This window comes from Haemaphysalis longicornis, unplaced genomic scaffold (assembly GCF_048455015.1).
Source record: "Haemaphysalis longicornis isolate Haplotype H1 unplaced genomic scaffold, Haemaphysalis longicornis Haplotype H1 scaffold_3, whole genome shotgun sequence".
Taxonomy (NCBI): Eukaryota; Metazoa; Arthropoda; class Arachnida; order Ixodida; family Ixodidae; genus Haemaphysalis; species Haemaphysalis longicornis.
Window position 1 is genome coordinate 225,096,949 of NW_027526335.1, and position 25,466 is coordinate 225,122,414.

The 25,466-nt window shown below is 45.6% G+C and overlaps 1 protein-coding gene across 4 annotated transcripts in view; it reads left to right on the forward strand.

Annotated features, from left to right (window-relative positions):
• The window catches only part of LOC144176019 (multidrug resistance protein mrp-7-like), a 367,249-nt gene that overhangs the window by 136,317 nt on the left and 205,466 nt on the right, over positions 1–25,466 (forward strand). For all 4 annotated transcript variants that reach the window (XM_077705122.1, XM_077705124.1, XM_077705123.1 and 1 more), the window contains 3 exons: positions 1,633–1,764; positions 13,759–13,921; positions 18,846–19,103. In XM_077705122.1, the coding sequence (XP_077561248.1) occupies positions 1,633–1,764; positions 13,759–13,921; positions 18,846–19,103 (553 nt within the window). The remainder of the gene's footprint in view (positions 1–1,632; positions 1,765–13,758; positions 13,922–18,845; positions 19,104–25,466) is intronic.

Genomic DNA, 25,466 nt, shown 5'->3' on the forward strand with positions numbered 1-25,466 from the left:
ACGAGAATGCTTGCGGGCACCTGTATAGCCAAGAAAAGGGGGTTACACGACCTTGTCGTGGCGAAGCCACTTGGTGCAGTTAGCAAACACAACTTTATCGAAAAACAGAAACTGTTATGAAAACTAAAAGAGATTGAAAGGCATTTCTAACCGCTCCATTCTGAGAGCCTGGGTTGAGCCAGCTTCCACGTTAACGGGGGCAGCGTAAACGTGTGCCCTTGAAGCAGCAGGACAGAAGACTGCGCATAAACAATACTGTTTGCCTTTTACGAACGCACAAACTAAAGACATAGTGAGAAACATTTACGACGTCAAAGAAGCCTGACACCACAGTATAGTGTTTCTTAAAGTTATATCGTTTTACTTGCTGAAAAATAAAGAAATTCTGACGGGAATCCTAATCCTAAAGCTTGCTCAAAAAAGCTTCATAGGGCTTTCAAACCAGTCATATAGCAGTGACATACGAAGAGATTATGACAGTACACATTTGAAAATAACCTGCCAAAAATCAAACCTATATTTCTACATACAAATAAAGATTGTATGTTTAATAGCGCACAAAAAGATAGAAACAATAGTGACATACATAAAATTCCCTAATAGAACATATGCAAACCAAAACAAAATTAACGCTTGAACATCAAAAAAAAACAATACATATTTGGTGAAACGTCGTTTTTAACCATCTTTTGTCGAAAGATGCAGAAATTTACGCAGTACCGAAACATGACCTCTACTCTATGAGGTTGTAAATTAGGACATGCATGTGTATATTCACTTAATGTACATGGTAAGCTGTTCTGCTCGCTTAGGTAGCGTAAGAATTTTGAAAGAAAGCGCAATTTCTGCTTCGCTAGAGCAATGTAATTGAAGCCTGTATAGACGGCAACATGTGTTGTTTGAAAATCCGTTCCTGTAACTTAGAACCGGTATAAAGAAACCCAAGCCCTACCAAAGTATATTCTTCCCTTACCAGAAAAAGATGTCGCCTTCGAGGCGTACTATTTCACTCAATCCTATCAATTCTCTTTGTGAAGCCTCCTCCTGCAGTGGACATTAAGTGTTTGGGAAAGATAATGATTATAAAGTAGTGTCAATTATGTTAGAGCCAGTAAAATTGGTGTACTCCCAAAAATACAAGCTCCCTATAAATACGCACCTCCTCTATGCGTATTTCAAGGCCGGCCGGAACATTTTAAGCGGGCATTGGCAGGGGCTACCCGTTCAGTGAGAACCCATTTCATATCCTCCAGTAATTACACAAGTTACTGCGCTTTACATATGCACCTAGTCGGAGTGCTGCCTCGTGCGTTAGTTACCGCAATAGGTATACTAGATAATTTGAAGGATATGAGGAAGGTATTTTGGGCAAACACCGCTCACCATTACCAGCAAAGGAATAAACCACACTGCTTCAATTATACTTAGGATAAATGTACAACAACGATCGTTCCAAGCAGGAAAATGGCCTATAATGACTATTAAACACGCGCTAGTTTCGTGATATGTGGTGCTTGCAATTTTGGGGGAATCGTCATAATGCAGCCTGTCCGTTGAGATTGCACTTGTAATCAGAGTAAACAGGCCGTACTATGCTTGCTCCTTTCATCTAACTATTGGCCATGATTGCAGAAACAAGGATACGATCCGGAGACGGGTGTTTATAAAGTCTATCATCCGAGTACTTTGGGTTGATGTTCTACGAGTTACTATCTGCACACTGGCGTACTACGGTTGCCTCTTCACCAGGGTACCGGCTCTTGAGTAAGTTTTATTTTGTTTTGTCTTCATTTCTACTACGATAGAAAATAGGGCGCAAACGCTTCACAAACAAGTCAGCAAACCATGCAAGTCCTGCTCCACTGTTAAACGAGGTTAGAAAAGAGAGGGTAACAGGGTAATTCTCTTGTCTGTGTCCTAGTCTAATCGAACCGTAGGTAGCGCTTTAAAAGATCATGACCCATCTAGGTGGCTGCAAGGGGTATGTAGCCAATAAAATTCTTCTCGTGAATAGATACCCGAAGACACGTTTGAATTTTTCCACACGTTAAAAAGGAAAGGGGACTGCGAACAATAAAACTCGGAGTCCAGCATCAACACCCAATTTTTAGGCAAGAGTGACTTGTTGCCATAGCCTATTATGTTTACTTTGTTAGGTTTATGTTGCGATCGAACAGATCTAACAGCGAAATAACTGTAGAGGTTACAGACAGTCAATGGGAAAAAACTCCGCTGAGGAACCTCCTACAATTGAGTACATAAAAAGTGCACTAAGGCGATAACACTAGTAACACTCCTAAAACACGCACAGAGAATTTTGAAACAATCCTATTACCACACGCCGACCTTCGGAATAGCCATCAGCGTATACAACTGCAAAATAAACAGTCAATTTACCAACATGTGGTGACGAAGTTTTCTCGTCAGTAGATAGATTGTAAATTAATCACTTTTCTCGCCAAAAACTTTGCAGTAACTTTCCCATACATCGACGAAGTTTTCTCGTCAGTAGATAGATTGTAAATTAATCACTTTTCTCGCCAAAAACTTTGCAGTAACTTTCCCATACATCGTTCTATGTTTTAGTAGAAGGTACATATTATGATGTGAGAATCGGGTTACAGAGAAAAGCAAGGTTTCATCCAATAATATTGTCATGACCATGTCTTGTATGGCTTTCGTTACCAGCGCAAGCCAGCGCAAGGCTCTTCAACTCTTTTCCAGCCACGCACAATATTTCGGCCGTGTTCCGCTTGATTGATAACAGAAGGGTTTCACCCTACATTTACTCACCTAGCCTTGTTTTCATTAATCAACAATGTTCCCGATGTAATGCTATTGTTTTGAAACATAAGTGCTCAGAGATTGCCGAGATGCCGAGATGGCTAAAATGGTTAAAATGGAATGCCGAGACGGTTAAAAACTCGACATTCCATTCGACCCCGCTGGAGTCTACATGTCATTTTGTGGAATGTTTCTTCACCGCCTGCATTTTCTTCTTTATTGCTGATCACAAGTTCGCTGCAATCAACGTTCATATCTTCAAAAACTGCGCTTTCTTCACTGTATGATATCTGCTGACACTCTGGGTACCCGAATCTAAACCGGCAAGTCGTCAAGCAAGCTGAACTCGGGCCAGCCGCCAGCAAGGTCTTCAACCCGAGTTGGGACTACTAGTGCTGAACAGAGACCTTCATCCGGCAGTAGCCTGCATTCTCATAAGGGGCGCCAACATCAACACAGCACGCATTGAACTCCACGCCATCGCCAGAGCCATTAGATACCACGATACCTTCACACCGCATAGTCCACATGATACAGAACTCCCGGTGATCATTTTCACAGATTCCCAAGAAGCATGCAGGCATATTATACTGATGACATGAATAAAGATACAGCAGATTTATTTAATAGTCACTGTCATCATCACTACGACATTATTTGGACACCTGGCCACGCGGAGATGTTTGGCAACGTTCGGGCAGACACGCGCGCCCGTGAGTTAAGAATCCGGGCACCGAACATCTCCCTGGAGAGGTCCAATTGTCGTGGCATCGTGAACAATACACTAAGAAACCTTAAACTAAACAGAAGAGAATTATCTCCACCTCACCCTAACCTAGACAGGCAGCAATCAGTATTACTGAGACAAGCACAGACTAACACGACATGCACCCCAGCTAGACGATATCTTTTCTCTAAAGGAAGAGCACAAGAACCACCAGTCTGCCAACACTGTGGTGGATATCCTAACCAGCAACATGTCCTATGGGAATGTCCTCACACCATTTCCAGCATTCCTCACTAACACACACCAACGCAGCTGCCATATCCCATTGACCCAACCTGGCTGACTCTCGCCTCTACCTTCGAGGAGCAGCTAGCTCTAGTGCAATACATCAAAAACGCACTAGACCTGAGTTCCCCATTCACTGAAGACGACCTGTAATTGGGTTGTCTGAACCGCCTTTGGTTCTAAATAAAGTTTTCTCTCTCTCTCTCTCTCTCTCTCTCTCTCTCTCTCTCTGGAAGCATCAAAATAGGAAGACATCGTGCCCCCATTTTTCAACTCCATGACCACGATCAATGCTGTCAGTTCTCTCCTAGTTCTTCAAGAACCCAGATAGCCACCATCATTTCATCGGTCACCCTATGGGAATGCCGAGGTCTCTTGAAGCGAGGCCAATGGGTCAGGCTGTTTAACCGCTGGGGCGACGAGGAGACACTGATGCAAATGTTTTTTAAAGACGATAGCCTTCCTTGGGATACTGAAATCCAGACATTTTGGTCTGCCTGTCTGTGTGTGCGTGACTCGATTCAGCCACCCGGCCAATGCGAAACAGAAGCTGCGCAATAGTCTTATATACTCACAGAGAAATCTAAGCGTCTAAGTCCGGTTTATATGTTAATACGTGTCAACATTGTTGAACACGAACATGACATTACGCAAATATAAGAGGGAAACTCAACACATGAGTGATATTTACAGTGTTTCTTTATAAAAGCTATTCATAGATGCTTGAATTTTGCGAAATGAAAGGCTACATCTACTGCAGAAAAAACTTTACCCTGCCGCCTGCTGTCGCCCGCACCACTGTAGCTTCTACCGAATTTTATGAATTGAAGCGGCAACAGTTACGAAAGGTTCCACTAGATAGGTTCCACATTCTACTTGGAACGCACGTGGACTAGGGCAACGCTGTTCTATAGACGTTGTAGTAGGGCGTCTCGATTCACGCGCGTCTCCATCGTACGGCAGCGCTGGCATCGAGGCACCCGGCCTGGAGCAGTGGAACGCGGTAAATTTAAATTGGCTTGAGCAAACCTTTAGCGTGTTTACCTTGGGATGAGCGCAACGCAAGAGGTATAACATGAGAGGTGAGCGGGAAAGTGAAGGGAGGCATTTACTTGGCAAAAGTAGACACTGACTATCGTCTTTTGTCGACATTTGCGAAAGGTTCCATTAGATAGGTTCCACATTCTACTTGGAACGCATGTGGACTAGGGCAACGCGGTTCTATACACGTTGTAGTAGGGCGTCTCGATTCACGCGCGTCTCCGTCGTACGGCAGCGCTGGCATCGAGGCACCCGGCCTGGAGCAGTGGAACGCGGTAAATTTAAATCGGCTTGAGCAAACCTTTAGCGTGTTTACCTTGGGATGAGCGCAACGCAAGAGGTATAACATGAGAGGTGAGCGGGAAAGTGAAGGGAGGCATTTACTTGGCAAAATTCGACACTAACTATCGTCTTTTGTCGACATTTGCGAAGAAAGGAGCAGATACGTGGCCAATTTTTTACCTTGATGATTGAGATCAAATTTGATTTCAAAATTGAGAGCTACATGTCATCGTGGGCTTGTTAACACCAAGTTCCCGAGGACTTTCACCACTGTTGCTCGCAAAGAACGCGCACAGCTGCACTCACGCACGGAGTGCCACCATAAAGGACGGGTGATTAGGGAAAAGAACATGTTGTTTCGGCACAGTGGAACCTGCTATGATAAAAGAAATGCAACTCAGATTTTAGATGGATAGGGTTAAACAAGAACTCTTCGCATGCCTTGTTCTTGAGGCCCGAAAAGATGATGCCGAATTCCCTCTGAGGGGGCCGCGATGGGAAACACATCCGAACGCGCCGACGCGCATGAGGCCTCCAAACTGGCCGGGGCCTAACGAACCACGCCGACGGTGTTGGAATCTTCTGGGACAGGATCCGAGTAGCTATACCTTATTTCATTAATTTACCAGATCGAATAGAGATCCCCTAAGCTGGAGTAAGTTCCTGCGAAAAAAAAGTTTGATATCTGTTTCAATTACAGCCGCACTGCTATTGCTATAAAAGCGGTGGTGCCGGGTGGGATTCCTCGACCAAAAGGAATTTTTCTCGAACTGCGAAGTTTCTGAAAAAGCTGTACGTGTCTCTGATCCTTTGTGCTCGTAAGGCAGCCGAATGTGGATTGTAGGGCTAGTTAGTACTTTGGCGTTCTCAAAGCACAGCGCACTACACGGACAATGACAGCAGGACACAATAGAAAACAACAGGACACAGCGCTGTGTCCGCGTCCGTGTTCTGGTGCGCTGTGCTTCAAGAATGTCGTACAGCTGCAGTTGGGCGGATTTCAAAGTTTACATCGCAGTATACCTAATTTCGTTCGAGGGGAATTAAAGAGCATTTTCCGACCTTACCGCAGTTTCTATTCGGGGATTATTGAATAATAAAAATCGTGAGAACTCACAGAATTGTCTAGTGCTGCCTAGCAACCTTTAGAGGCAGGTTTGTCTTTCGGTAGCCATGTACGTTGCTTGTTTGTTTCATTTTGTGTAGTTTCGCCAATGACGTAAATTTACACTATTGTACCAACTGTGCGCATGTAGTTGATTATGTATTTTTCAGCAGATGCCAGGCGTAAGGCAAGCGAGTGTTCGCTTTCCCTATTTTTTCATTCTTATTTTCGGTGTTCCTTTCCGGGCTTGTTTAGTTGAGATATCCGTTTTTTTTTACCTGTATAAGATGCCTATTTTGATTTAATCAATTCAGTTATGTAGTTTTCTTTATTGTTCAACTTTGATCAATGATCTCCATGTACACCATTATAACGAATAAATGGGTTACTTTCAACAATTGCACATATTTTTCTGGAAATCAAGGGCATTGCACGGTTGTGTCGTTCTCCCCATTTTTTCATACATAATTCCAATATACTTTTGTAAGCTTTTTTAGTTCAGTCTATCTCTTGTGGGGGAGCTATGTAAGGCGCACCTTTTAAGTACATCAGTTCGCTTTCGAATTTCGGACTTTGAAAATTACGTTCCACCAATTATCTTCATTCGCGCTATTACAACGATTCAATGTGTTACTTCCGCCAAATATGCATTTTGTGGACATGCAGGGCTTTGCTCTCCTGGATCATTTTCGCCATTTTTCATTCGCATTTACAACGTCCGTTTTTTCCTTCTTTTTTTTCTTTAAGCGTTAAGCTCCCGCTGCGGTCGCTTTTCTGATGGAGGAGAAAAGCAAAAACTCCCGTGTGTTCGAGATTTCGGCACACGTTCAAGATTTCCATGTGGTCAAAATTAATCCGGAGTCCTCCACTACAGCGCGCCTCATCACCCGTGAAGCGTCGGCGCGGTTAAACCCTACAATCAATCACTTAGCGTTTGTGTACTCGGGTGTTAGGTATTTGAGATGTTTAAGATGCACATTTTTGATTTCGTCAGTTTGCTTCCGTAAGATTCTTAATTTTCCCGATTTCGAGTTCTTTGGTTTTCCAGAATCCAATTCGTTCAAGTACCTCGATTTCCGATACAATAACGATTAAATGTGTGGCTTCCGCAGATTATGCAGGCCGTTACAGCACTGGCTCTTTTCGCTTTCTGTATCTGAATCTCTATCGTTCTTTCCCGCTTTTTGGGGCGCCGCACCTTACGTCCGTCCGGCGTCCCTGCTCACGGCACAGCACAGTGTAAATCTAAACATCTGTGAAAAAAAGGTTCACGAAAGGTTAACAAGAAAAAAATAAACGGTTTACAAAAGGTTAGAGAGAGAGAGAGAGAGAGAGAGAGAGAGAGAGAGAGAGAGAGAGAGAGAGAGAGACCGCTGCGGTGCACATGCGTATGTAAGCGCGTTCCAGACCACACGTTCTCTTTCTGCCATTGATGAAAACGAACGTAAGGTGCGGCATGCGACGGCTCAACGTCTACGCAGACACCAAGGTACCCCGGAGGCGAGAGCTCGGGAAGCGGCGGCACAACGGCAAAAACGCCAAGCGGACCCGGAGTTGAGTGCTGGAGAAGCAGAGACTCAACCGCAATGCCGGCAACAAGCTACCCCGGAGTATACACAATAAACTTTCTCACACCTGTTTTGGCTGAAAAGGGTGTCAGAATCTTGTCCCATTGCGAACACCTTTAAAGCGTGTTTTGGCGGAAAAAGGGTGTAAAGATGAAAAAAAAATTAGTGCCCTTCCACTGTCTGAAGAAGGATGACCTGCAAAGCTGGGTGCCATCCATGTAGTGCACGAAACAAAACACGTTTATCTTAATTTACCATGAAGAATTCTTCCCAGCCAATTAGCAGAACGAACCTCTGAAGAATCCAAGCTTTGTTCTGGCAGGCAAACATGGACCTTGCTTGTTTGCGTCCTGTGTAATGAGCTACTTACTGTTTGTGCAGGGCCGGGTTCAGACTGTTGGTGCAACTGTCGTGATAACTTTAAAGTATTACGTCATTTCACGTATCAGCCAACCGAACTGCGGTACATGCCGTTTTTTGCGTCCAAAGATCACGACATGGCTTTTTGCGTCGGTAGTCTCAACATAGCCTAACATACAAACCCGATCCGCTCTACCACTAAGGACTCCGGACATGTCCTATTGGGCCATTCAACGTCCGCGTTTGAACCTCGCATCAGCACAACGGATATGCCATCCATTAGTACGGGCATGAAACCTATAGCTGCGCGTGCAGGCCAATCCACCCTCCCTCCCACCGTTTTCACTACAAACCTGCGCACGCATAAACCGGCATCCATCCCGTCGTGTGCGCGTGCTTAGAAGTGACAGACGCGGTCGAAAGTATCCCCTGAAAGCCCTCGGAAGAAGTGATATTGGCTCACGCTGGCGTTCCAAACGGGGACGTTGCTGGTTATCCTAAAAGGATTCGCCGCTACTTGACGAGCTGAACTTGAGGCGGTCACGGCGGCGCCAGCGGCTTTTCGTTGTTTTTGCGCCCATTCGGGCTTGTGTTCGTGACAACGCTTCAATTCTTGCTCTTCTTCCTCCAAGCGAACGCATGCATCCGTCCCATAAAGATTGAAAACCTGGACGCCCTTGAGCTCTAGCTATTCTCGCGTACACACATGTGGCGGTCCGTTTTCTTTCCCCCTCCTATGCATCTTACTTTTTGTGTAAGATGCCTGTGTAACACATCAGTGTACACCCACACCACTCCATTAAGGAGGACAGCCTACTAACCGCGTTGAGCCATTAAATTTAGACTTTTAAATCTCCCAGCAGCACAACAGGCATTTCATCGGTGGCAGCATGAAGCCTAGCTGTGCGTGCACGCACCGCTTTTTCTACCGGCAAACCATGCACGCTTATACCGAACAACGGTTATGGTGCATACGTAGGGGTGAAAGACAGCCGCAAAAATGTCGAAGGCCTTCCAAGCTGAAACAGAAATATGAACTATAGCCGGCGTTCCAACGATGGAAGTTTCTTTTCTACAGGGAGGAATAGGCAGCGATTTGGCGAAGTGAAATTTGAGTGGAAACGGCGACGTCGGGTCTCGGTCGTTTTATGGGGCAGTTGTTACCATGGCCTTCGCGGGAGCCGCGTCTGTGTATGTCCGCGTAACCGAGTGAGTGAACGCAGCATCGACGAAAGAAAGAAAACGGACTGGAGCGCCTAGCAATTGCTAAGGTGGAGTACGGAACGTGCCGCTACGGCTTCATCTCTCTCACTGCCTTTCCCTTACATATGTCTCATGCGTCGTCACCAAGGAGCGCCCTCAACCTGACACTTTCCCCAGACGCTGTTCTATTCTCCGCTAATCCAAACCACTTCACGTTTGCGCGGGAGGTTCAAACACGATCTGCAACAACATGCTCGCTTCTCCCTTGTGCGGGGCTAATCCGAACCACGTGACATTTGAGCGAGAGGCTCAAACACGATTTGCATCATGCTGGCCGGCGGCGGCGGCGCACAGCGAGCTAGCAGCAGAGTAGCGAACGCCGCCGTGCGTTCGCTGATCACCAGAACACATCTTGAGACGCACCAGAAATGCGCCGTGACCAAGACTACTGCAGCTCGCAATGCGCACGAATTTGATATTAGGGAGGATAGTACTAATCTTCAGTGCATTATCGACGCCCATCCGTGCTTCCGTTTATTTTTCGCAATAATCTTATAACCGAACTACCGCCGTTAGCTGCCGACGGCGCAACTTGCCAAAAAAGGGAATCGGTGGAGTGATGGTGAGGAGCCACGGAGCGGCGTCCGAGTAAATTAATGACACCGGAATGAACACTGGGGGACGGGTTTGACATATAGTCCTTTGCAGTAAAAAGGGTGTTGGTATGAACACTTTAAAAAAATGGTCTAAGTTTGCTCAACAGTCTAAAATAAGGGTAACACTAGCACTACGAGGCACATGTAAAACAGGGCGTGCCGCACACTAACAACTGATCTTTTTTCATGAAACAAGTAATTTATAAGGAACGCCAAATCTTGGCGCCTGCGCATACACATCGTGTGGTACGGTGAAGTTAAAAAATTACAAAATCCTGCAAGAAGGGCAGGTCAAGGCAGCTGTCGTCGTTTGACACGCGAGGGACCCCTTTTTCTGTCCCCTTGTCCAAAATCAAGAAGTGCTACATCGTTCTCGCAGAGGGCGATGGGCGGACGGCTTCCACCCGCCTTTTTAACAGCAAAGCTGTTGAGGAAATTCTTTGTGCATGGTGGCGCAGTTTTAAAAACACCAAGAAATGCCGTGTGCTCGTGCACGCGTCCCTCAAGCGCACGTTCGTCAAGCTAAGCATACTCACTTAAAGGGACAGACAACCGCTTTTTGTCGAGTATATATTCTCTATCCCAAATGAAAGGGCATCACTTAAAGCACCTTGACGAGAAACGGTTTTGCTGATAACGCTCTAGAACTTTTTAAATCGAATTTTCTGATCTACGAGCCGTATGTGTCCCTCCCAAAACTAATGCTGGCAACCATGACATAGAGTAGCTCGGCAACATACTTTTGTCTGTATGCTAAATAAAAAACGATATTTAAAAACTTGTTCCCAGCGAAAAAAGTGTGAATCGCAGGCTTTCCTGTTCCTTTATGTGTTTTTTTTTTTAATGCAAGGGTCTATTTTGCACGAATGCGCCATCTGTTGGGGTAGACGATAGGTAGAATCTGGCTTAACGTTGTGCAGGCGGGAAGTTCGATTCTCCCCGGGCGCGACTTTTTTTTTTTTTTTTTAGCTGCCTTTGGCGTATTTGGAGACTGAAATCAAATATTTTGGCAGAACAAACGCCCCTGACTCAGACAGTATCGTCAAAGCTCATTCGCTGGGTCTGTTTACTGAACGCTGCCGTTGATTCTGGGCTTGGTGGCTCAGTTAGCCACACTGAGAGCAACCCAGCGGCGGCGGGCGGCGTGTCTTTAGAATTTTCAAAGTAATGTTTAGAAATACATATAATATTTAAGCTTGTACAAATACTTGTGTTAAAAGGTTTTCAATACGTAAATAAACGTTTCAGCAGTTACAGTAGCTGCTAGGTTTGCAGGTCACGTGACAGGGACACATATTGTAGTGTCAAGTTTCGACACTACGAACCGCCACCCTTCCGATTTCAGGAAGTTTGCTGCCAAATTTTTGCTGCCAGCAAGTTTGCTGCGAAACAAACGCCAGTTTGTTTAAAACTTTCTTGTTGTTACCGGGCTATATAAGACGCTGGCTTTCATATGAGCTAGAGAACATATACGCGACAAAAATCGGTTGTCTGTCCCTTTAAAAGAATGGCCAACTTTGGCCACACCAAAACTCCAGGGTTCGCCGCATAGTAGCAACACGCGCTCGAAACGAGAATCACACGTCATAGCGTACACCCCTCGTTTGTTCGTCCTCATGTCGTCGTGCGCATGCGCCCTGTACCGTAGAAGAGCCGTGACCTGAATATCGAAGCTGCTGTAGGTGGTCATTGAATCAACATGGCCCGGCCATGGGGAGTTCGCACGGCCGAGGAAGATGCCGCGCTTCGACAGGCTCGTCCTGCAAAGTATCCACTAAAGACGATAGGTTGCACTTACAGAGCGGCGTACGAGAACGTCGACCAAAACAACGAGCTCACTAGCCCGGCAAGACTAGCACAAACACTGCCAGCCGCGGTGCCGCCGAGGGGGCGAAGGTGCACTGACGTTTGATGGAGCCAGTGCCTCGTTGCGTCATTTTCTCATGCCACGCGCCCTAATGTTTTCCCGTTATACCCTTCTCCGCCCCCCCAGACCCCTACCCTCCTTTTAAAGCGAATTGAGCGATTAGATATTTTTACTGCGGAAGCCATCGCCACCACCAATTGCTACGGTCGGTCGGTGGCGCGGAGCTCACGAGGCGCTTGCTTGAAGGCCAGAGGGACGCTACAATGCGTTCCCGGGGTTTGTACCAACATTAAAAAGCTTCGCCTGAAAACTTCGGCAAAGTGTGTCGCATTGCTCAAAAACTACCACGGTGCCTGCATCGATGATACCACAATCCAAACGATATGCAGGATATTCACTTCGTTACATCTCTATATATGAATAGGGTACAGAAGCCAGGAAGCATACTTTTCATCCTTCTCTTAATTATTTACAGCGCCAAATATTCTTTTGCACGAGAAAATACGAAATATACAACAATGCCTTCACTTTGGCCTTTCCACTCTGTTTTCATTGAAGGAGCTCCTTATCGCTGATTCCGATAAGCAGTAGGCGTATCAGGCCTTCGTGTGAGCAGTTCCGGCGCCGAGGACAATGTCGTCGTCACGACACGGCCCTTTTCGGATCTGGAGTCCTCCTGACAGCATGTACTCGCTTCAGTCGTGACAGCTTGGGACAAAAAAACTCGCTTCAGTGCGGTGGGGTCCAAGTGGAGGGGACAGCCAACGTTATGTACAAGACAAACTAACCTGCACAAAAATACATCAGCAAATAGAGGATAATACACCCGCTCGGATCAGAGAATCTGACGCTTAACTTGAAGTTCCGTAAAGCTTGATGTCGGGCTAGTTGGTGTAACATGCTCTTGAAAGTAAGTTCCGCTTGTTCTGATAGAGACGGGCGCAGGAAAAAAACGTACTTTCACAAGAAGGCGCCGCCGTCTTGGGAAAGTGTATCTTTTCTTTTTCTGTGTCCGTCTTCGTTATGATAACAAGCGCAAGTTACCTTCAAGAGCGTTGTTTGAATGTTGTGCGCTCGGGCACAACCCGTAGCAGGGCGTATATTATCTCTCATACATACAATTTTTATTACCTCTGTTCGCAGAAAACAGATAACAACCAGATCCCTTTAACCTGCCTTGAGCGCGAGAGAACGCAGATAAGAAAAAAGTAGCAGTAATTCCATATTTGCACAATACATGCCACAATGCAAAAACGTTTGCCAATGGAGTGCATGTAAATTCGTTCTTTCTGTACCTAACAAAATGAATCAACTTTGCTAAATGACTAACACATATCGCAAAATACCCGTAGTGTGTGTAAATCAGCATCGGATGCATTTTTTGGAATGAGTGGTATACGGGTAGGATAGGAAGTTCAGCTGTTGTGCTGGAAGCAATATATCGAGCAGACCGGCCGATTCCTTAACGACCAGTTAAGGGAACACAGACCAAACGTAAGCAACCATCGGGATGGCCATTTTTCTGTTCACTGGCACCACTGCGGCTGCGTGCCACTGTTTGAGTCATGCGTTGTCCGAGGGGGGGCATAGAATGTACGAGATTATGGAGGCAGAGTTCACATGGCATTTCTTAGCGTGGCTACAACCGGGGGGCATTGGCAGTGAGAGTGCGATAGGTGTTTGAATGTCTCTTTCAAACCGAACTAGTTGAATAGTTGTGAATATATATGCATGCGTCTTTCAAACCGAACTAGTGGAAATTAGCGCTCCGTTGGGACTCTTCTCTTTCTTGCCCCTGCGCGCATGCGCTATGGATTTCTCAACACTGGTGGCAGAAGCAGCGGCGCAACTCGCTTCCGTCTGCGGCGTCTTCCACGCAGGCTCCTGATGGCGAGCTCCCAGAGGGGTGACCTCATCGTGGCGGCCGTCCTGCTAGTGTCCGTGAGCGCGGCCGAGTTCCTCATCTCGTGCTACCACATGGACCTGCTCATCCTGTTCAGCGGACGAATGCGCGCCATGCTGCAGGGCGCCATCTTCCGCAAGGTACTTTCCGCTTCTGAGCACGGCTCTGAATGAGAAGCTGTATCTTGGATCTGATTGAGACACCAAAAATTGCTTAACATGACGACAGCAGTACTTGGAAAAAACTATTTTTATTACCATCTCCAGAAAGATTGAAGTAGTATTTCCCTGTAACTAAATACAATCATTTTCACCTCGGTTCACGTATGGTCCTCCCCTCATTACTCACCCGTATGCTAGTCGCCTCAAGCAGTTTGCTTTAAACGAGTAGTGACACGAAATTTCAAATCTCGGCTAACTACGTAACATGCTTCCTTTATATCAGGTGATATCTTCCACTAAGTTTTAACACTGACCGTTCAGTACAACATAGTTTAAAGCCATTTTAATCTTTGCCCGCACGAGGAAGCCCGGAGCGGTCCAACATCTGCTCCTTGCCAGGAACTGCCGACGTCGGGGCTCCCGTGACGTTGCCGACGTGCTGGCTGCTGTTGTTGCGCGCGCCGCTCCCGCGTGTGGATCACGTCTTGGTTTGGGACTGACGTCATGCTGCCCGGGGGCGTGGGGATGGTGCAGACCTCCGCCGGTCTGGGCGCGCGTGTACAGACCAGCAGCGGTGCGACAAGAATGGTGACCTCACGGGCGCCCTCCTGTCATGGTGGCCTTTGGGCATTCGTTTTGTCGACCCCGAAACTGACAAAACGTGGCGATCGACCGTCTAATGTGCAATTATGATTAGTGGGTTAGTAGGCACCCATAGCAGCGAATAAAACGTAACACGGCAATTTCGGGTCAATATTTCTTTAGGCATCATGCGAATGAAATTTCTGTACCGTCTCCTGTTTTTGTTATAGCTTTTACTTCACCTGATGCGTCTTCCTACACCGCAATTCTCTGTCAGAAAATTCAGTTCGCTGTCGGTCACCATTCGCCCTGGCGTTCTCTCTTTAAACGCACCCCAGAACTTGAAGGTGTAGGTGTAGCCGATTTGTTCTTTCATGCATCACGCCCCTTTTCTTTCACACCTCATGACCGTCTCGTAGGCTTCTAAATTCCGCCCTGAACGAACCCAGTGTCACTTTTTCTACTACGTTTATCTGCTTCCTGTGGCAGCCTGCACATTTGAAAAACGCGCTTCATGCACCAAAGATGCACCTCAGCTTTGAGGAGCGCCGTATTGATGTGCTCTAGAATAATTTTGAGCACCCCGGGACTAATACAATTCACCTAAATTTCGACACATGGTCGTTTTGCTTTTTTGCCTTTTGCCTCTATCAGAAAAGCCACCGTGATCGGTATCTAACCCACGTACATGGGCTCACCAGCACAGCCCTTTCCCCAATGAGCCACGGCGGTGGCTGCATCTTTGTGGAATTACACTGGGTTATCTTTAGAGTGTTTAAGCGTGTGCTGAAATGACACCGCAGATTGGCTAAATAACATTAAATTTCAATTCCTAACCATGGTGGAGCACCTTTCCGGAACAGTTTGACCGCGCTTTTTTGCATGCTCTGACCCTCGCACAGCTATCTTACCCTTCTCCTACACACGGGGTGTAAGAGAATGGTAGGGTTCCGCTTTTGCTTCCTGGTTTCAGCATGGATGATGAAAACTTTTATTGTGGAGAGTAGAAGGGGTTGTGACCGCTCGCCGGCAGGGGGACTCCTTATCCTGGGCCCGTTTGCCCGTACGCATAAGTTCCCGATTAAGTTCCCGCTTACGAATACGACGCCAATAAGTCGAAGTCGGCCACGGAAAATAAGCTGGTTGCCAGAAAACCAGACGGAAACGCTACCTTAACCGAGCGTTTGTATCACTTTCGGGCAAACGACTTATTACCTAGACAGCACTAAAGTCGTAGTTGAGAACTTATTCCCGCACTTATCGCGTTCGGGCAAACGGGCCCTGGAATCCTTGCGCTCTAGCTGCCAGACGTGCCCTGGCGACCAGTTTCTTGTTGTCTTTAAGCCTTGGGTCTGCGCAGCAGGCTTTCCCGCTGCTCTGGAGCTGCAAGTGATAAGGAATGGATGGCTGGGTTGTTGATCATCGAGTGTTAAATTTTCAATGTGTGGGACAGAAACGGCCGTGTTGACAGTATTGGAGAGAAAGAAGAATAAGAGAGGGCACTCCCTTAGCACCCAGTGGCCGAAATGACTTTTTACAGACGGAAAGAAAGACAGTATGTTTGTCTGTCGGTCTCTCTGTCTGTCCGTCCGTCCGTTGATTCAGGCGCGCGTGCAAAAGATGAAAGAATTGGAAAACAATAATTTTATAGGCATGCCATTTCCAAATAATTACATCTGGTGGTAATATTCATCTTGTAAACATTGCTTTACAAAAGAAAAAAAATTGGCCGCGCATCTGCTCCTTTTGTTGCAAATGTCGTCAAAAGACTGCAGTCTTCGTAGACATTTGCCAAGAAAATTCCCCCCTTTGCTTTCCCGGTCACCTCTCATGCTATTCCTGATCCGTCGCAGTCATCCCAAGGTAAACACATCAAAGATTTGCTCAAGGCGATTTGAATTTATCGCGTTCCACTGCTACAGCCCGGGTTCCTCGATGCCAGTGCTGCAGTACGGTGGAGACGCGCGTGAATTGAGGCGGTCGACTGCAATGTTTATAGAACCGCAGGGCCGTGCTCCACGTGCGTTCCAAGCAGAACGTGGAACCTAGCTAGTGGAACCTTTTGTTGCTGTTGCCGCGTGATTTTTTATATGCCGCCAGGAGGTGGCACGGGCAACAGCAGGGAGCGGTTTTCTGCAGTAGATGTAGAATATAATTTGCTATCGAAAAACCAAGCATCCATGAATTTTTTAATAAAGGAGCGCTGTAATTGTCCCTTGTGTACTAATTTCCTGTCTATGTTTGCGTAATGCTTGTTCTTGTTCAACAAAATTGACAAGTATGAACATATAAACCCGGCCTGAACATTTACGTTTGGCTGTGAGTATATAAGCCTATTGCGCAATAGCTATTTTACTTTGGCCGGGTGGCTGAATCGAGTAACAGACAGATAGACAGCCAGACAGACCAAAATTTCTGGGTTTAAGTAGCCCAAGAAAGACCATCGTCTTTAAAAGAACATGCATGTTTGAAGCAAAACATTGAACTCATACGTGGTGCTTGCAGTGCACTGTTAATTAAAAATATACAGCTGCTAAATATTTGTGACAGCAAAGAAAAACGACATAAGAAACACAAAGAGCCTGCGCACGAGCCAATACCTCGTGGCGGCATTCAACGTCCAACAATAAAGAAAAATTCTATTAGATGCGCGCGACCAGTGTAACGCCAGGAAACTGAATTGTCTTGAGCCAACCCCCTGTGTGCTTACCTGGGAAGGAGCGAGACGGGAGGGGAAGAGCGTGACAGGTGGGCGGGAGCCATAGCAGAGACATTTACATGGAAGTGGCGGAATGAATTCAGCGTCTAAAGATCCAACGAGACGAAAGATCCAACGACAGGAAAGGTCCAACAGTGGATATTCCGTCCCGATGGACCTTTTATTTCTTTGGATGTTCAGGCTCAATTGGACGTTCTGACTCGGTGGATATTTCGTCTTGTTGGACATTAAGGCTCGATTGGACCTTCCGACTGGCTAAATCTTTTGTCTCGCTGGACATTCAGGCTTGATAGGACTTTTCGACTCGGTAAATGTTTCGTCTCGTTGGACGTTCAGGCTCAATTGGACCTTCCGACTCAGTAGATCTTTCGTCTCGTCGGACATTTAGGCTCTTACTATTAAATGAATATCCGGAGCACTGTAAACTTACCGTGAATGGCCTCTACCGCAATATATTTGTGGTGCCTTCTGCATTTGATTATTGAAGTGAGATGTTCGCCTGACCCCTCTGATTTGCGCCGTAAAATTTGAGTCTGCCTGCAATGCTATTAACGAAAGCAACCTTGGTCGCGAGTAAGTTGCTGAGAGTGCCTAAATAAGACTTCAGTTTCTTCATTCCGACTTTTTTTGTCATTCGGGCAAATTGTAAGGGTATTGTTTTTTAGGTGTGCACTAATAACAGCGAAAAACTAATGTTCCCGAGCTTCATGCGCATGGCAGGCACGTGAGCGCTAAGCAAACAGGCACATGCTGTTTTATCGAAAAAAGGAGGGTACTATGACATTCGCCTGACACTCACCGCGCACGCGTGTGAGTGTCCAGTAAGAAGCCAGTAAGAAGCTGTCAGTGAGTATGGGGGATGTATATTCTCTGTTCGGGCTCATCAAGGCGTCAGTTTCATGTGTCATTTGCATCCGAGATTTCTCGTATTAATGAGTTATTGAGATAATTGACTGATTGTAGGGTTTAACGCGCCGACGCAACGCAGGCGACGAGGCGCACCGTAGTGGAGGGCTCCGGATTAATTTTGACCACATGGGGTTCTTCAACGTGCGCCAAAATCTCGTACACACGGGTGTTTTTGCTTTTCGCCTCCATCAGAAAAGCGGCCGCCGCAGCAGGGAATCGAACCCGATAACCTCGTGCTCAGCAGCGCAACGCGTTCGCCACTGAGCCACCACGGCTGGTGTCAGTGATTGAGCTAAAACAAACAACTTTATTATCTTCCCTTCTGGTATTTCATTTACATTTCACGCACAATGACGTTATTGTGCTTCACGTTGTGACAAGAGCAAGCCAAGGATACGGAGCAGCTGCGATCAAAGCAAGGTCAAATCCCCCCTGACGGTGGAACCACTCCACGACATTAGTAAACATTTGCTTTACAACCTGATACAAAAAACGAGCCCATTTTTCATGTGAGAATAATGTGAACATTAAACGCCGGCACTGGTCAGCTTGCATGGAAAGTGAGCAGCAAGGTGGCAATCATCATTCGAAGCGCTTCAGTGTTGATGACATCTTTTTGGTGTAATAAAGATGAGCTGCTTTTATTGACACTGAGAAGTATGAGCGCATCCAGTTGTGGGAACTTTTCTGCAGGCCACGCAGATGCCGGGTAGCCTGAGGAGCACCTACCCGACGGGCTCCGTGGTGTCCCTGCTGGCCGTGGACTGCGGCACCCTGGCCTTTGCAATGGTCGTCTTCCCTATGCCGCTCGGCGGCCTCCTCACCCTGCCTGGACTCCTCTGGCTTCTGTCGCAGAGGACCGGCACCATGCCCACGCTGTGCTGCCTCCTCTGGATCGTGGCCGTCTTCGTCATGCCTTTCACCGGATTCCGCTTACAGAAGAGGTTTTGGGTACGTCTACTTGGATTGCTGATGAACGCTTTTTATTGGGACTCAAGTCGGAATAGAGATCGTGGAATTCATGACCTCTGCTTTTTTAACTTCATATGTTGATGGTTCTATACTAGGGTGGTTGATTTCTGGTGGGGGCACTGAAACCCATCGGTCACTGACGTAAGGCTATCTGTGCGGAGCAAGCAGCGCTCAGCTTTTCTGTGTGCTGGAACTCTTCAAGATTAGTTTACGGTCGGGCCATGTTCGGCTCACTCCGCTTCTCGGTGCGTAATGCCAGCGCCTCCTGCCTTCCTTTATTGCGGTTATAACTGACCAGTTTTGCATATGTTCTTCTGAAACAGGAACAACAACTTGTTCTTCATTCTTTTCCAATTTTAAAACGGGTTCTCTTAGTAAGTTCCTATAATGGGAAACGAACGCGTTCCAGTTATACGACAAACCTTGAGACGCATAGTTACAGTAACGTTACATTTGAATTTTTAAATTAAATTGTGATGTCCAATAATCCTGAGGCAACATTAAGTGAGCATGTAAAAACCCACATAAAACTACGCATATTATACGAATATGAACACCTCCGGCAGCAGATTGTCAACAGATAAAAAAGAATCTAAAGACATTACGCCCACCTCCCCTTGCGGGAACCCTGGTGTGATGCAACGCATCTCATGGGGGGTTCCATTGGCGTTTTCCATCGCATTGATTACGCTTATACCAGGGATTCTCACGCGAAGGGGAGGTGGGCGGCCGGCCGTCGACTGAGACCGCCGGAGCGCGGCATGCCGCTTTATATTCACAGCGCCCGAAGGAGAGGAGAGTGCGGGGAGAGAGAGAGTACTGCACATGCGCAGCGCACGCAGCGCCGAGCGCAGCGCCGCCCACCGGCGCCTAGCAACGGATTGAGAGCTCGCTACGCCAACCCGCAGCTGTTTGGGAGAGAGTGTTCGCTATCGGAGAGAGGAGAGGAGGAGAGGCGCAGCTGTGCGGACAACGCCGGACAGACGCAGGAAGGACAGAGGGGCGAGCATGAGATGCGTTGCATCTAAAACCATACTAGACAAATATTTTAAGGAGCGCCGGACATACTCCAGACGGTTCTAACAGCACTTTGGTGCTTGCCTATTACAAGTGCAACATATCTGGAACATTCCACTGCGGTCTTCAAGTGCGCAGTGAGTATACTGTGGTTCAGATGTTCAAATAGAAGGTTACTCACACGCACAAACATAACTAAATTTCTTGCCCAACAAACGCATCTGAAGGAACAACACATAGGCGGTTAATCAATGCTCATTCGATAATACATTATGAGTGGGAAAAAATGTCCTGGATACATATTCGCAACTTAGCAGTGTCTTATTTGAACTCAGCAAGAGCTGCATCTCTGCGTTTGAGTCAGACAGGCCAACCCGATTTTTTGTTCACAGTTTGTTCGCAATGTTAAAGAGCCTTTCAACAGCAATAGGGTACTGCCGTGTTGTACTTGCGGAAAGTTGGTTCAGTCCCTTGAAGTTCTTTGTGTGCGAGAGCGGGTAGTCAACTGGTACCAGCAGGTACGCAACAAATTGTAAGAAAGTGCTTGACTTCGGCAAAGGTTTGGAAACTTCATACAAACTGCGCCACAACAAGCTTATTGCCGACGGGAAGCACTTCATGTACTGTGCAGATGCAGATTCTGTCCTTCAACTCAGTGCAGTTGTTTCCTTTCTTCCTGCGGTTGCCTCTCCGGATGGTCCGTCTACATCACCGAGGTCGACGCGTTCGGGACATGACTACGGTCAGCCCAGCGGTAGCTAAGATAATGCGAGGGGTAGTGGCCGTACGCGCAATGTATTTGTTCTGTATACTAACATTCGTAGCCTGTATCAAAAGAAGGATATACTTAACGCATTAATCAATGATTGTGAAGTCGATATAGTCGCACTGACGGAGACTTGGCTCACGAGCAAAATATCGACGGATGAGTTACTTCAGTGGACAAACACTCTGTGGTATATCGACGCGATCGCAGCGGCAGGACAGGTAGGGGTGTACTAATTGCAATCAACGACCAGTTAAAATCTTTTGCTGTCTCTGTAACTACTGACGAAGTTATCTGGTGCTGCTTAACGTTCAATTATAAGATTTTTCTTCGTGCCGCTTATCGGTGTCTATCCTGTCCTACCGGTTTTTGTGAAGGTCTTCATGATAATTTAAATCAAATTGTGGTGCGATATCCAGGAGTAGAAATTGTTTTGGTTGGTGACTTCAATTATCCCAATATTCAAAGGCTGCATTCCACTCCTTTAGTCGAACCCGCATCTGCTGAAGCGTCATGTTTTCTCGACGTTTGCTCCATTTCTAACTTATCCCAGTTTGTCTATAAGCCAACCTGTGTAACACCGAAAACATCGTCTTTGCTTAATCTCGTCTTGACATCTGCCCCAGATATTATTTTGTCAATAACGCACATCCCCGGCTTGAGCGACCATGACATACTCCAGCTCGCTCTTTTCCTTCCTGCTACAAGAAAACAGCAGCGCATAAAAAGCAGCAGGGACTACAACAGCGCCACCTTTGAAGCTATTAGCACAGGGCTTTGTATTTTTCTTGATAGTTTGTGGCCATGTTATTCTTTAAAAAAACAGGTCTATCAATATTTCAACATATACCATTACGGCGCGTTTATAGTAATACTAATGCTCCCCGGTTTACCCGTTATTTGAAACGATTGTCTAACAAAAAAGCCAGGCTCTATCGTACTGCCGAGAAATCTACTGGCCGGCAGCGGTGGTCAGCCTACAAATTAGCAGCCGCATCTTACACTAAGTCCCTTCAAACTGCAAAACGTACTTTTTTTCAGTCAACTCTACATTTATTATTAAAGACAAATCCTAAGCGTTTCTGGAGCATAATGGCGCCTAAAAACGACAACACAATAAGTCTCGTTGATAATCATGGTGTACCAGTTTCTAGCCATTTGTGCACCTCGCTGTTAAATAATAGCTTCCCTAGATCTTTCTGTAACCCGTTTGTAGATACTTTTCCAGATCTGCAGTGTGTAAATTTTTTCCCAATGGACCCTATAGTTTTCGATCCTACTGGAATTGTTGGCGTGATCAGCAACCTGAAACTGACTTCCTCATGTGGCCCTGACGGTATTAATTCGAAATTTTTCAAGAACACTAAAGAGTACATGTCGATTATATTATATTGCCTTTACACTAAATGTTTCGATAACGCTTATTTGCCTAAAGATTGGAAAACAGGCTGGTTGGTACCCCTTCACAAATCAGGCGACGCACATAACCCCTCTAATTACCGACCAATCTCACTTACTTCGTTTCCTTGCAAAATTCTTGACCCCATAATTTTTTCCTACCTTGTTAAGCATTTAGAATAAAATAAGTTTTCATTACTCGCAACACAGTTTCCGCAAATTATTTTCCTGTGAAACACAACTAGTCACGTTTACTAAAGATCTGCATGTATATCTTGATTCAGGTTTTGTGACTGACTGTACCTTCTTAGATTTTGCCAAAGCATTCTTTATTCTTTATTCTTTATTCAGCTTACTACATTCGCCCAGGGGGCATTGTTGTAGGAGATACATAAGAAAAAAATTCAGGGGACAAATGTAATCATGAATCTCGTGATATACAGGAATAAAAATCAACAGAGGCATTCTACAACAAGAGCATTGTACAAGAGCATTGTACAAGATTATTTTTTATTGTACAAGAGCAAATCAACAAGAGCATTGTACAACATCAAACGGCAACACGTGCGTGAAAAAAAAGAACAGGAAAACAAGACGAAAGACGACGTAAAAAATCGACATTCTCTAAAAACAAATACAAATACAAAAAAAACCAATACAAATAATTGACAGGAACACCATCGCGGCAATTCAAGAAACGCTCTTTTCACTTTCACCACGCAGATAATCCCTTAGAGCTGTGTCAAATGTAACGGCAGATGCGGAAACGATGTTGTCTGGAAGCTTATTCCAATCGCCAATTGTGCGTGGAAAAAAAGATGATTTAAAAAGCGAGGTGCGGCAATGAATTTCTCTAATCTTTTTGCTGTTGTCTCTCCTTTTTGATACGTAATCGGGCGGTTTCAGATAAGTCTGGCGGTTAATACCTGTTTTTCCGTTAGTTATCTGGTTGAGGAATAGCAGGCGGCATACTGTGCGGCGAGTTTGCAAACAGTCCCAAGACAGTGCCTTTTTTATTGCGGAAACACAGGTATTTTTACCGAAGGAACCAGTGACAAAGCGGGCAGCCCGGTTTTGAATAGCTTCTAGTTTATTAATTAGTACCTTGGTGTCCGGATCCCACGCAGCAGCAGCGTATTCTAGTATTGGACGCACATTAGTTTTGTACAAAGTCTCTTTTACGTCCTGTGGTGCATTTTTGAAATTTCTTCTAATAAAATTTAGAACACGGCCAGCTGTCATTGTTACGGTTTCAGTGTGTTTGGACCAGGTCACGTTGGATGAGAATGTGAGGCCAAGGTTCTTAACATGATCTGAAAATGCAATGCTTTCCTTCTGTAAAAGGTAAGTAGTTATTGTATTCGACCGTTTTCGGCTAAAACGCATGCAGTGACATTTTGAGACGTTCAGTTTCATATTCCATTTGTTACACCAGTTGACAATACTGTTTAAATCTAACTGTAATTGAGCAGTGTCATTCGGATTGTTAATATCCCTATACAATACACAATCGATAAAGTAAATTACCAGCTGCTATTAGATAAATTGGGCCATTTGAAAATCGATCCACAAGTAGTACAGTTTATTCGAATCTTTCTTGCTAACCGCATGCAGTTTGTATCCGTTAATAAAACTGACTCGCCCAAGGTGGCGGTACATTCAGGCGTACCTCAGGGTTCTGTGCTGGGGCGTTTGCTGTTTTTAATATACATTAATGACCTGCCTTCTAAAATTTTTTTCGCAGTTTGCCTTTTTGCGGATGACTGTGTGCTTTACCGTAAAATTACTAACGATACTGATATTGCGTGTCTACAATTCGACCTTAACAACATTATTTCCTGGTGCAACCTCTGACACATGAATCTTAACGTTTCTAAATGTAAATCAATGAAAATTTCCCGTAACAAACTACCTAGCTCTGATTACTTACCTAAAGATACCTTACTAGAGTCAGTTGAATCGTATAAATATCTTGGTGTGCACATAACCAATAACCTATCGTGGGCGCGCCACATTGAATATGTAACATATAATGCAAACCGCATGCTAGGCTACCTGAAAAGAAATGTCATGCTGCCCCGTCTTCCTTAAAAAAGCAGCTATATATAACCTACGTTCGCCCTAGGCTTCAATACGCTTCATCAGTTTGGGACCCTGGCTACGTAACACTATCTAATCAAATTTAAGCTGTGCAAAACCGCTCCGCAAGGTTCATACTTTCTAACTATCACCGCACTTCCAGTGTTACTATTCTGAAATCCAGCCTTGACCTTGCTACTCTTGCCACTCGCCGGAAGCTGGCTCGCCTTTGTGTGCTGCATAAAGCATATCACCATAACCCGGTACTTAAATCACGTTGGCTAAAACCTCCCCTTTTCCTATCTGAACGCCTCGACCATCATTACAAGGTTCACATTCCTCGCCAAAACACCGTAACATACTCGCATTCTTTTTTACCACAAACATGCCATGATTGGAACAACCTGCCTGCGTCAGTAGTCACCATTACTAACCATGAACGCTTTCGGGAGGCACTCGAAAATTTTATGCGTTGATTTGTTAAAACGCATTTTTTCTTAGTTTTTGTTTGCTGTTGTTCGTTTACCGTTCACCTGTGTATCGCAGATATTTTATGCCTTTGTTTTCGCGAGTACTTTCTTTTTTCATTAAATTGTCATTCTGGTATTGTTTTTGTCGCGGTGCTTCCTTGTTTGAGTCTTTCTTGATGTTTACATTTTGTAAGCATTGTCGTTTACACGCTGTTTTTGAGTGTTGTATGCATGTAATAAATGTGGTTTGCTTTTCATGTGCGCGTCTTTATTTCACTTGTTTTATTTTACATGTCTCCTATACCCACTCCCATCTATAATGCTGTATGCCCTGAGGGTACAATAAATAAATAAATAAAACTTATCCTGTTTTTCGGCTAGAAGGATTCAGGGCCGGAACAAGATGAAATTATTGCGGGCGGACGAGGTAGCAAAATCTGCCCTGGCTGGTTTGGTCGCCGCAGGCAGCTCTGTATTTGGAAGGCCAGGTAAATCGGGCAGCTTATAGGAAGAGAAACTCAGCAGCAACCTCTGCCTGGATGTACTAGTTTATTGCCTTAACGCCTTTGTCACGAACAGGCAAATCCCAGTAATGGAACGTTTACAGAAGAA